The sequence below is a fragment of the Corvus brachyrhynchos genome, unplaced genomic scaffold (genome assembly GCF_000691975.1).
Source record: "Corvus brachyrhynchos isolate BGI_N302 unplaced genomic scaffold, ASM69197v1 scaffold59, whole genome shotgun sequence".
NCBI classification, from domain to species: domain Eukaryota; kingdom Metazoa; phylum Chordata; class Aves; order Passeriformes; family Corvidae; genus Corvus; species Corvus brachyrhynchos.
In genome coordinates this window covers 2,746,831-2,759,904 of record NW_008246054.1, presented here as the reverse complement: position 1 = coordinate 2,759,904, position 13,074 = coordinate 2,746,831, and the positions used below count along the sequence as shown (strand labels likewise).

At 41.2% G+C, this 13,074-nt stretch overlaps 1 protein-coding gene across 1 annotated transcript in view; it reads left to right on the top strand.

Moving 5' to 3' along the window:
• Positions 1–13,074, top strand: part of SEC16A (SEC16 homolog A, endoplasmic reticulum export factor) — a 21,010-nt gene that overhangs the window by 4,346 nt on the left and 3,590 nt on the right. The window contains exons 3-22 of the mRNA XM_017745575.1: positions 415–560; positions 2,898–2,983; positions 3,845–3,978; positions 4,360–4,572; positions 5,646–5,823; positions 6,245–6,387; positions 6,818–6,879; positions 7,105–7,243; positions 7,502–7,744; positions 7,992–8,089; positions 8,629–8,710; positions 8,865–8,982; positions 9,203–9,314; positions 9,650–9,755; positions 10,212–10,352; positions 10,448–10,561; positions 11,164–11,365; positions 11,558–11,800; positions 12,476–12,564; positions 12,956–13,070. Coding sequence (XP_017601064.1) covers positions 415–560; positions 2,898–2,983; positions 3,845–3,978; positions 4,360–4,572; positions 5,646–5,823; positions 6,245–6,387; positions 6,818–6,879; positions 7,105–7,243; positions 7,502–7,744; positions 7,992–8,089; positions 8,629–8,710; positions 8,865–8,982; positions 9,203–9,314; positions 9,650–9,755; positions 10,212–10,352; positions 10,448–10,561; positions 11,164–11,365; positions 11,558–11,800; positions 12,476–12,564; positions 12,956–13,070 — 2,764 coding nt within the window. The remainder of the gene's footprint in view (positions 1–414; positions 561–2,897; positions 2,984–3,844; positions 3,979–4,359; positions 4,573–5,645; positions 5,824–6,244; positions 6,388–6,817; positions 6,880–7,104; positions 7,244–7,501; positions 7,745–7,991; positions 8,090–8,628; positions 8,711–8,864; positions 8,983–9,202; positions 9,315–9,649; positions 9,756–10,211; positions 10,353–10,447; positions 10,562–11,163; positions 11,366–11,557; positions 11,801–12,475; positions 12,565–12,955; positions 13,071–13,074) is intronic.

Genomic DNA, 13,074 nt, shown 5'->3' with positions numbered 1-13,074 from the left:
ACAGCAGTAACAAAACTGACACTGCAAAGATTATGGAAGCTTAAGTAGTTCCTGATATCAGTTCCAGTTGGCACAGATGTCAGCTCATAGCAATTTGTTTGGTTCTTTGGAAAAAGTTGGCAGTTATAATGGGCTTGGCTGTCCAGGTGCTCAAATTTGGTTCCTGTCTGCTGCCTCAATTATTGATGATTTAGTAGAGAGGTTGAACTGCCTTTAGTCCCGACATAATGGTTTTTTTCTTTAAGTTGAGGATATTAATGACTGCCACAAAAAGTAATGAAAGCTAAACTATAGTTTATTAATCTGCATCTCTTCAGGTATCACCGTTGTGGTGTGAATGGTGAAGTTTTTTGGGTTTAACTGTTATTTTGGAGGTGTGAAGCCTCTTCCCTTGCCTGTGCTTGCCTTTTGCAGGAGGACAGCTATGGGCAGTACGACCCCCGGTACCGACACTACGACGGCAGCGGCACTGCCTACGTGGAGCCCGGGAGCTATCGCTATCCCGAGCCTGAACGGCCCAGTTCCAGGGCCAGCCACTGCTCTGACAGACCTTCCTCCAGGTGTGTAATTCCTAAATTGAGTCAAGATCTGGATACCCCAAAGCAGAGACTCTAGTGATGCCTGTTGGAGTTTTACAGCACAAACCACAGGGAGGAATTCAAAACCTCTTTGTGTGCTGCCATAGGGACGGATGGTATCGAATGCCACGTCTGGAGAGGATACAATTCCACAGCCTCTTCTCTTGCTAGAGCCTTGTTATTCCTTTCATTCAGTTCTCTGGGGGTTGTTGGTGTTTCTGCCAGACAGGAAGTCACTGCTATGGCCTCAGTGCTGATGTTTGCTGTGAAAGAGCAGTGCAGGCCATGGGTTGTTAGTCAATACTCATTTATTTTCTGCCTTGCACTTAAGCAGGGGCCCCTCATTCTGTTAATGAATGGCACTTTTGCCCATTGGTTGGGGTTTGCCTTGCAGGCACCATGGATACACAGTGGTTCAGGTGCTCAGAAGAGAGAGTGGTGAGTCAGGTGACAACATCCTGGTGCTGTGTCAGGTCCATTTGTGTGACAGTTTCCTCAGCTGTGGATAAGCTTTCCTCACAAAGCTCTCAGGCTGTGGTCTGGATGGCAGAGGTGCTGTGTGGGCCCGTCCCACCCACTCATTTCACTGCAGGTTTTGATTAGGGAAACTTAAAAGCCTTGATCTGTCTGATTAATATGAAATAAAGAAATTTGAGAGGGGAACAATGTGTTCAGATGCTCCTTGAAAATGTTAAATAAAAGTAGGATTAAATCTCTAGTATTTCTCAAGAAAGAAACAGCAAATTCCCTTGAAGAGATTGCTGCTTTCTGATGATTATTGTGTGAGTTATTTGTATGAACTTCAATTAATGGCAAAATGTTACTGTTGTTATCTGCTGAGGGGTTTTGCAGTTTCTAACAGAGAAACTCCAGTTACCTCTCTGGAAATTATTAAACCCTTTGTAGTATTTGTCCGTTGTTTGTAGTTCACTCATGGAGCAGTGATCAAATTACAAATACAACATTTTGGTTACCACCTGCAGAAGATTATAGATGTATTTCAGTCTTGAGGAGCACAAAACAGTGCCTGTAACTCCATGTGATAACTTTTACCATTTTATGAGTGAATTTAAGTGTGCTGTGAGCTCTTGAAATGAGATGATAACCTCTAGTAGCACTTGTCGTGTGTACCCTCCTGAGGTACTATTTTTAGAAGGGGTTGAAGTTTCTGTATGTGGCAGTGGGCAGATCAAAGCCTGTTAGAAGTGGCTCTGTCAGGGCTGCTGTGTGAGTGCCAGTGCAGTCAGACAGGGGCTGTGGTGAGGAGCTGCAGGGCAGCAGAGCTGTGTGTGTGTGAAACTGCCCTGAATGTGCCAATGGTGGTGATGCAGCTTTGTAAACGCTGCTTGGGGGAGGGAATGGGATCTCTCTGGGGGAGACTGGGGAGACTGGTTGGGTGGCTAAACCTGATCTGATAAGATCAGACCTCCTCTGCAGAGTGAGTGCTGTGTTAGCAGACTTCCCACACTCCTTGACTCGCTGGGCCGCTTTGGAGTTTGCACTCTCAGTTGTAGGGAAGCGTGGAAGTTGCCATCACTTCACACTGGCGTTAAATATCTTCACCTGCTCTGTGTATATGCACAAGTGTGTTTGTGAGTGTGATGCACCTGTGGAGGTACAAACATCCATGGATGTATACATATATATACATTTATGTGCATACATGTAGACACTGCATTTTTCATCTAACATTCATCCTCTGGCTTTTTTCAGAAATTCTAGGATGATGACCTGAAAATGTTATCTAATAAAGGCTCATGATTTTTCGAGCAATGGCCACATCTTTCTTTTTCCATCAGAAGAATGCTAATTATTTTTTTCTGTGCGCTGACCCTTACTTTGCTGTGTTGGTTTTAGCCATGTTTTTGTGCTCCTTTGGACAATCAGCTCTGTAAATGAGTATTTTCTTCATCAGAAGCTGTATAATAAAACACCATTAAATTTGGAGTGGCCATTATTTCTTAATGAATTGTTAAATTATCGACTTCTCTGTTGAGACAGTTCAAAGGATGCTAATTATAGCAGTAGTTTTTGTGATTAATTGTCTGTAAGTAATTAAACTTATCACCAAAGCAGTTTACAATGCCACTAAATTATTGTATGCTAAGGGCTGTCAGCTTTTGATGGCACACAACAATTTAGTGCTGTATTGGGTTGTAAAGTCTTAATTTTATGATTCCCTGACTTTCTGGAAATGCATTGTTTTAACTATGAAACTATCTAATCAGTTGTGGCATAGAGTTTTTCCTACCTCCTGCTGACTTTAGAAGAGATTAAGGTGAAATAACAACTTTTTTATACTTGTGTGCTTTCTTTCAGGCAAGGGTATACAGAAGATTATTATGGAAAAAGTGGATGGAGTGATTATTATTCAGGCTATTACCCAAACTCCTATGATTATGGAGGTAAGGTGTCAAAAAGAACTCTGATTTTTTTGCCATAGAAAATTGCAGATTTAAACAATAATTTATGGGGAAGAGAAATTTTAAGATCAGAGAACCCACATGAATATAACTGGTGTCCTTTCAATGACCAGCAAGACTAAAATTATGCTTGCTGAAAATTGATTTTTTGCCTACTTCAGTTCTTAATACCTCTCCATCTTTTCTGTATGTTTTTTGGTCAGTAGAAGTAGTAAATAGAAAATAAAATAAGTTTTTTCCTCACCTCAGTCTGCCTTTCACTGGGGTGTGTCCTTGGTGTGTGACCTGCAGGCAAACCTGTAAAGTGAATTTTAGGTGGCTGTAAACAGAAGTTGACTCATGACTGGATTTTGGTTTTGTCCATCATTATCTGAGTGCTCACTGAGATATGCTGGCGTTGGGAGTCTGGAGGTAATTGCTTGTGTAGTGCCTGGGAGGGTTTTAAGCAACATCTGTCCACATCCTGAGATGTTTTGCTTGGCAGTCTGCAGACTGATCACAAAGATTCTGTGAATGTCATAACAGATAGCAGGATTGAGTTTTAAAGGTGTTAGAAAAGATCTGATGGCAAACACTGACCCCTCAAGAGTAACTAACTATAACAACCATCTTTTTAGAGAAAACCATGTTTTCTCTAAAAGGTGTAAAATTGATCTTTAAAGTTGTTGGTTTTTTTTTTTTTAACTAAAAAGAAGTGGACATATTTACATAGCTTTAAGTACATTGCTTTGGTTTTGCTCTGTGCTTCAGGACCAAACCAGTTTGTAATTAAAGAGAAAGAAGTAGAAAAAGATGATAGCCAAGGCTACCAATATCTGAACCATTTATTTTTCTTTTCCAAAGATCCAAGTCGCTGGGAACGATACCCATATGACCCCAGGTACAGAGACCCTAGAAGTTATGACCAGAGGTACTGGTATGATGCTGAACACAACCCTTACCAGAAGAGAGAAGCATATCCATATGGCAGCAGGTTTGTCCAGTCAATCCACGTTCTCCCAGTGCTCTTTCCAGAGCTGGAGCAGCAGGTTCTCTGGCACAGACTGCTAAAATGCAGTGTTACACAAATTTCACAGTGCTGCTAGTCCTTTCTGTAGCTTTAACATAGGTCATTGAAGGAAACCAGATGAGCTGTCACATCACTCTGAGAGAAGGATTGGAGGTAGCAGCACTTGTTTTCAAGCTAGTTGAACATTCTGTGGGTTTTTAGAGCAGACTCTGAGTATGATGTTGGTCTTGATCTTGAATATTCAGGATGAACTCCTTGAAGGAATGTCAGTTTGTTTGCTGTAACAAGAACCTCGGTGTAGGCAGTGGTTTAAGAACCCTTCTGGAGTGAGGTCTGGTTTTCCTGACAGTCACCTCCCTGGGGGCCATGGCTGGCCGAGGATAACTGGAGATACGATCCCCGTTTCACCGGGAGCTTTGATGATGACTCGGAGCCCCACAGGGATCCCTACGGGGACGAGTTTGACCGGCGCAGCGTCCACAGCGAGCACTCCGGCCACAGCCTGCGCAGCTCCCGCAGCGTCCACAGCCACCAGAGCAGCTTCAGCTCTCGCTCCCAGCAAGTGAGTTCCAGCTGCACACACCAACCTGGCACTTCCTCTGTTGGGAGTGGGTGAAGCGTTAGAAAATAAGAAAATATTTTGGGTGTTAGCGCAGGGAATGTGTGTTTTGAAAATTTTTGTGAGTTAAGGCTGGTTTTTAATACCGTTTTGAACTTAATATTTGTCACAGTTGTCAAGAGAACTTTAACCAAAATCAGCACTCAGCTGTGCAAGTTGCTACACACACAGAAATGGAAAATTTCCTCTACTGAATCCATTTGCTGTTTGTGAGAACTTTGCCTTCCCTGTGCTTGGCTGTAGTGGACAGTGTGCCTGGCTTTGTGTCATGTCATTTTTCTCATCACGAGCATGACTGTGTTACTGAACTTGGGATGTGTTAAAGGACTAACTCCATATTTGTATGATGTTATTTTGACTTTAAAAGCAAAAACCAAAGCTAACTGATTACTCATCCACTTTACACCGCAACTACAGATACCTGAAAACCTCAGAGAATATTTGGCTAATTTTTGAGGTACACTTTTAGCTCATGTAATGGGTCATTTTACCTGTAGTTGGTTCCCCATGTTTCATGGAAGTTTAGGTACTTTCCCAGTCTGAATTCCAATTCATTTAGTAATATTTGAAGTAGTACTGGAAATCATTTAGGCATTAATCTTTAGGCACCTGAAGCCATTTGGCATTTGTTGGGTTTATTCTGTTGAGACTCTGTCTGTTACAGCAGAGGTGAACATTCATTCTGACTCACAGTTGCTGGTAACAGAACTCATGCTTTTCACACAAGAACATAGAAATTCTGTTGTGAGAGAATTGAACGTGCTTGGATGTGAACAGATCAAATGATGGTAAAAACACTGGGGGAGAAGACAAAGATAAATTAATTATCTGCTGTAGCCTGTGCTACAGAAGGATCTCACCGGGTGGCTTTCTGCAAGGCAGTGGTGCAGTAAGCCTGGTTCCCAAGGAGCATTGACAATGGAAGCTGTCAGGAGGGAATGCTCACAGTCTGCAGTGCTGCTTGTTGTGTGTAACTCCAAGCTCCCAGCTAACCCTCACTGATCTGATCTGTCTAGAGCCAGCTCTACAGGAGCAATCACGATCTAACGGGTAATGCCTATGAAACCCCTGCGCAGGTAGTGTCGCTCCATGCGGATTATCCCTATGGAGGGTATGATCCCAGCTTTGATGGACAGCAGCCTTTTACAGACTATGGCTACCCTGCTGAAACGGGCTGGTCAGCTGTGGAAAAAGGTATGGACACGCTGGGGAAGGAGGGGAAGCATTGTGCTATAGAGGCAAAACACTTCTCTGGAAAATCTTTTCCAAAGTCTGTTGATGTCTGTCATTAGCTCTTTGAAGATGTGTTACACGTTTGTACAGAGATCACAGAAATGTGTCTGATACAAACAATCAAAGCCCCTGCATTGAAAAAAATAAGTGGATTTTAAAGTTCTTTAGTTTACTTTTCTAGTTATTGCAAATCTTCAGATGTGGGACTTTGGGACTATAAAGGAACTGATTAATTGTTTCTTACAAAGTTCAGCCAAATTAAATGACAGAGTGTTTTCCACTAATACTCCAGAATTATTGAATTGGGTAAATACATCAGCAAGTTTACTTAGTTACAAGACATAGTAACCTGTTCTTATTTTATCTTTTCTCCCAATTTCAGCACCTTTAAGGCCCTCAACACCTGAGAAATTTTCAGTGCCTCATATTTGTGCCAGGTTTGGGCCTGGGGGCTTCTTAATAAAAGCACTGCCAAACCTGCCTTCTGAGGGCCAGCCAGCTCTGGTTGAAATCCACAGCATGGAGGTAAAGTTTAAAAGGAAAAATGGGAAGTAATGGAATAAAGGTCCTTCTTTTGGAAGGGGAGTAGGGAACTTGAATCTATAACATCCTGATTTCTTTTTTTTTTTTAATGTCACTGCATGTATCTTTACCAGTTTGGGCTGTAATCATAAATAAAACAGTAAATTTAAAAGTTCTTTTCCTCTGAGAGATGACTTAGTCATGACGAGATCATCCAGCTCTTTATAATTTTGTCCAGGATGATGTACAGAGTAACTTCCATGTAAAGTAGATTTCATAATTTATCATCCTTGAGCAGGTTGCAAGTCACCCTTTGTATTTTGTTAAAGAGGCTTGATTACATGATGGGTTATGTTCAGGTCTGGGTGTTTTATTGATAAAAAGCAAAATTCATAGGTATAAGAATTTCTTATGGATTATATTTGTGTTTCAGACTATGTTACAGCATTCTCCAGAGCAAGAAGAGATGCGAGCCTTTCCTGGTCCTCTTGCTAAGTATGTTCTTGCAGTTTCCAGAAATAACTTTAAAGCATTCAGAAATAATTTCTTCATTGCCTGTAAATTACAGCATTTAAACTGACTTAAAATATTTGTGGCTTTTCGCCTGCTTAAATAATACAGGAGCTTTAAATTTATTCCTCAGACTAATCACACATAATGACCTGAATGTTTATATATGTCTCATTAAAAACTTCTTTTCTTATTTTTTTTTTTTTTCAGGGATGAGACCCATAAAGTGGATGTTATTAATTTTGCACAAAGTAAAGCTGCACAGTGCTTTAAGAATGAAAATTTAATTGACAAAGAATCTGCAAGTCTTCTTTGGGACTTTATTGTACTGTTGTGCAGGCAGAATGGGGTATGTCTCACTGCTCAAGTTTTTATCTGCCCTAAAGGATTTTGTTCACAAGTAGTTTTTGTGTAAAGATCAGGAATACGTGTTATAGTCACTGATCATGGAATAGTTCACAGGCTGAAGGAATGTGGAAACTGGGCGCTCATCTGCAGCTGCTCAGAGGTGCTGATGTTCACATATTGCTGTTGAAGTGACAAATAAAATGCAGGCAGTGTTGACATAACAGGTTTTTCAATTTTTGTTTTCTCTCCACACACACAGACTGTTGTGGGAACAGACCTGGCTGAACTTCTGCTCCGAGATCATAAAACAGTGTGGCTTCCTGGGAAGTCCCCTAATGAGGCAAATTTGATTGATTTCACTAATGAGGCTTTGGAACAAGTGGAAGAGGAATCTGGTGAAGCCCAGCTCTCATTTCTCACTGATAATCTTCTAACCACAGTTGACAGTTTTGAGAAGGAGACTGAGAGATTCAGGGAGTTGCTGCTTTATGGCCGTAAGAAAGTGAGTGCTTGTGCTGCTACTTACTTTTGCAACATTTGTAGTGCGTATAATATTTCATGGCACTGCACTACACTGATACAGAAAATATTTTGCCCTACAGTTCATAATCTAAAGCAAAATAGTATTTGTTTTCTAGCTTTTATCTGAACAAACATATTTTGATTTGATCACAAATTACTACTGCACAGCTGTTTTGGTGAGTAATATGTGAAGCTATTCCCAGTAAGCTAATTTGTGTCTTGATTAGGATGCTTTGGAGTCTGCCATGAAGCATGGTTTGTGGGGTCATGCTCTGCTCCTTGCCAGCAAAATGGACAGCAGGACACATGCAAGAGTGATGACCAGGTACTGAGTTGCTTTTTGATTAGTGAAATTTGGCTGCCTGTTCTGCTAGTGAGGTGGAGAATGTCAAAATCATGCGTTATCCATAGTAGTTCATGCAAGAATTATGCCTTAGTTTTACTGTGTATTTATTTGTCATTTGTTACTTTTTATTCTGGGGTCTTCTGGCTGAGAAGTTATTAAACCTGAGAAGTTATTTTCTGCCACCTGTTCCATTTAAGGGGTATTTGAACAATGTCATCTGTGGCCTTGCTTGGGAAAAACTGCAAAAACTCAATTGTCAGTTTTGTTAAAGTCAGCTGGCTTGGGGAGAATCCAGAGGTTTTTCCTAGCTTGGACTGACTGGTGTTACAGTGCCAGACCCAGTTCACTGGGAATGTTTTACTTTTGAACGTTATCCCAATTTCTTCTTCAGTGTAGTATTTTCACACAGCACTTCCTTCTCTTGAACTAGGTTAGATTCATTGCCACTGAGAGCTGAAGTACATTTTAACTGCTTACCCCATGTTTGTGTTTTGTTTTTCTCTGCAATGTCTCTGCAGATTTGCCAACAGTCTCCCAATTAATGACCCTCTGCAGACTGTTTACCAGCTCATGTCTGGAAGGATGCCAGCTGCATCCACGGTAAGATTCACTGGGAGCTGCAGGGAGGAGTGGAGTTCCCAACAGAAATCTTTCTAGAATGTCAGAGAAGTTGTTTTGGTCGTTTTTAGGTTGAAACACTTAGCCATGCAGAGCTCCAGTCACTGATTTGACCTAGTAATTCTTCTAATTTTAGTGCTGTGGAGATGAGAAATGGGGAGACTGGAGGCCTCATCTAGCAATGGTGTTATCCAACTTGACCAATAATGTGGACTTGGAATCCAGGACCATTGCTACCATGGGAGACACTCTTGGTAACTCTTGGGGAATGAACAGGGTGATGACTGAAGGAAAAGCTTTGATTGCTCAGCTTATGTTTTTTGAAAACAGGCAATTTCTTCATAAAATATAAAGTGGAGCAGTTTTGTATGGGCTTGTCTCTATTGTGAAAGCATTTGAATGCAAAGCCAAACAATACAGGACAAAGGATGTGCCACTGAAATATCCTGAGCTCTGTTCTTTATTTTTCTGCAGCTTCTAAAGGCCTGCTGGATGCTGCTCATTTTTGTTACCTTATGGCCCAAGTTGGGTTTGGAGTTTACACAAGGAAGACAACAAAGCTTGTCCTAATTGGATCAAATCACAGGTCTGGCTTTCTTTTTTTTTTTTTTTTTTTTTTTTTTTTTTTAAACACAACTTTTTCAATGCAAAAATGAAAGTTTGAGAGACTGAATTGCATTGCTCGCTCCCCTTGTCCTCACAAGGAGCAGCTGCAAATGAAAGTTTGAGAGACTGAATTGCATTGCTCCCCTTGTCCTCACAAGGAGCAGCTGATTTTGAAATAACTATTTGATGTGGTGTCTTGTAGAAGTTGTTGATATTTTGTGTCTGACAGAGCTGTGTGACTGACACCGACAGATCTGTGTTTCTTGTCAACATATATAAACTCAAATAATATTTTTCTTCTCCTGTTTGAAACAGCTTGCCGTTTTTAAAGTTTGCCACCAATGAAGCCATTCAAAGAACAGAAGCCTATGAATATGCACAGTCACTAGGTAGTCAGCCTGGCTGCTTGCCCAATTTCCAGGTGAAGAGCTGTTCCTGTTTTGGTTTGGTTTCTGTTTTGGCAGATTTCATGCTTTTAATCTTTCATGTGCTGTAGTCAGTGTGGCAAATATTTTATCTGCTATGACATCAAATATCCATGGATAGCAATGTAATATAGCTGTTTTCCTGTTTGCCACATTTCATTTTCACTTTTTTCACCTCTACATCCTGAACTTCTGAATTATAACTTTTTTTATTGTAATTCTCTATTCCAAAAGAAAAATCCAGCAGAATTTGCTGGCACTAGCTGTAGATAAATAGACAACTTCCACTGGATGCATTAGGTGGAAGAGGAGAATTGAATGCTTGTTCCTTAAATTTTAGATGTGATAATGAGATACCTGAGCTTTCAGCTGAAATGCCAGAGTGCCTTTTATTTGTTCCCACTCAGAGTGTTGTGAACACTTGGTTTATTTGTCCTGCTTGCCTCCCCCAGGTTTTCAAGTTCATCTATGCCTGTCGGCTGGCTGAGATGGGCCTTGCTGCCCAGGCTTTCCACTACTGTGAAGTGATTTCCAGAACTGTCCTGAAAGATCCCCATTACTATTCCCCCGTGCTGATTGGCCAGCTAATCCAGGTACCAGGAGGAGGAATGAAGTGTTCGTGGCTGGATATTGTAGGTGGGAAGCTGTGGCTGATGAACTCACACTTCGCAATGGTTCTTTTCCTCAGATGTCATCCCAGCTGCGCCTGTTTGACCCTCAGATAAAAGAAAAACCAGAACAGGAATCTTTTATTGAACCCTCCTGGTTAGTAACACTTCGACATGTGGATGGACAGATCAAGGTACAGTGTGTGCTTTTCAGCATGAATTATTCTCTTTAAAGGATTAGTGTAAATCCAGTTTCCAAAATGTTTTTTTCACACTGCTAATCACAGAAACGTGGGAAGTGACCTTATACACTCATGTCATAAATTGCAAATGTTATGATGTAAACCAAGTGAATTTGCCACACTTTAGTGCTCTGAGATTCAATACAGAATAGTTAAAGTTGTATGAGACAGGTTTTTCTTAATACCATAATGCAAGGAGAATTGCAAGACTCACTAGGTTGCAGTAACTCCTGCTGTAAGCAGGGGATCTGCTTGTCATAAAATTGTGTGTGAATTAGTGTTCCTAGATTATAACAGAAAGGAAAGAATTGCCATTTATTTAAAGAGATGTGTTAGCAATTTGAACCCTGAGCCAATTAACTGTTTCAATTCAAAAACAAATAAACTCTTTAAATTATTGGTTGAACTTGGCTTATAAATGGCTGACAGTTCATTTCTTGACTAACACTAAAAACCTGTTTTCACACCTAAGATTTGCTTTGCTCTGTGTTCCCTTGGTTATGAACTGAATGTCTAGTACAGTTCAGTTAATAATATTTTGCTTTTTCATGCAGGAGGGTGCAATAGCCTATAACACAGACAGATCCACTCCCCCTCCATATGAATGCAGCACTCCCAGCTCTGAACTGGACCGTGCCAGTCAGTGTGATGGGGGAGGTGGCCGTGACGTGGGTCCAGGTGCTGAAAATGCCTTGTTGGCATCCTTGTTACCTAATATGGCTCAACAGATGCAGAGCGTGCAGCTGATGCCTTCAGGTTGGTGTTTCACGTCCTTTATGACAGAGAGAAAACAAAGGTTTCGGGTTTCTGATAGAAGAAACCACTTAAGAGGCTGGTTGGAACAGGGAGATTTCACTTCTTCATTGTATCATTCATAGGGTAAAAGGTTCACACTGGAATTTCTGTTTAATTATAGCTCTTAACTCTGTTTTTTTTTTCATGCTGCAGTACCTCAGGCTGTCCTTGATGGCTCAGCTGCCATGATTCCTCCTCCTGGTGACCAGGGAAGTGTCCCTTTCTACCCAGTGGCTCCTCAGCCTCTTGGTCCAGGATCTGGCTTTGTACCTCAAGGATTTTCAAATCCCTATGGAACTGAACCATCCCCACTGTATTTAGGGTCAACACTACCCCCAGGAGGGCCACCACAAGAAATGGAACCGCGGTCAGAAGAGCAGACAAACCTGGAAACAGGTCTGGGATCTTAATAAACAGCTTTCCTTCCTTCTAAGGGGAATAAAGTGTTTTGGGGAATAATTCAAAATATCTCAGTATTAAAAAAATAGTCAATGTTTTGGGTAATGAATTTACAAACACCATGTAATGGTATAGAAACATCTGTAGAAAGTTGTAGTATTCATCCTGCTTTTTTGGCTTACTTTAAGAGTGAGGTCAGACTCAGCAGATCATGATTTAGACCCTGACAGATCATCCCTGAGTGCACTGGGATTGGCAGTTCTGTTTCCAGGGTCTGTATCAGGGATTTCTGCCTCTGGATGTGAGCTTCTGGGACCCTGATAAGTTTCATTTCTGTGACAGCAGAGCCTGACATGTGTGGAAGGAGGCAAACCTAAGTTTGGTAGAGTTTGAGACATGAGGAACCTTTAACTGCTCCATCCTGCTGGTTGCATCCCTCAGCCTGCTCTGGCCTGTGTTTAGAACAAACATAAACCCAGACAGGAGAGGGAAAAAAATCACAGCAATTGCAGCTCTCATTCTTTAAAAGACCAGGTTCTCTCTAGCACAAAACTCATAACTGGTGAAAACTTTTGCCTTAAAACTATTGTGGGGCTTGGGGGCTTTGGTGTTTGTTGTTGGTTCTTTGGTTGGTGTGTGTCCCTGCTAACATGATCTAATTTCTTTTTTAAGGAATGCAGAGAATTGCCCCAGAGTCTCCTTCACAAAACTCCTTCCCTGAACAGAGAGAGGATGATTTCTATGGCAGAATGGCTAATATGGTATTGTTATTTCATACATTTCTTCAGCTGCATTGCAGCACCATACAAGCACAAGAGGATCTGGGGGCTCTGTGTTATTCTGCAGCAAGAATTGAAGCTTGGTTTTTAGAAGTTCCCAAATAACCAGATTAAATGTCTTTAATTGTGTGGAAATTCTTGATAAAAAATTAATGTTGTGTCAGATATTCAGCTGCTTGTTTATTGTGCATTTATGTCCTGGCTTTATATCTTAACTAGGCTCCAGGACAAAGATCCATCTTTAGGTGTATTAACTTTTAGATCAGTTCTGCTAAAGGATTTTACAAAGAAGGATTTTTTTTTAGGAAGATGAAATGTGATCCATCACTGCAGCAGTGACAACTTTGTGCTTTGCTGTGTATTTGTTACGCAGGGCTATGGGCGAAGATCCCGAACAACCTCAGAGTCCTCTGTTCATTCTGTGGGACGAGAGAGATCCAACTCTGCAGCAAAACAACCCTCTCCTCCTCCCTCTGCTCCTGCAGGGAAAGA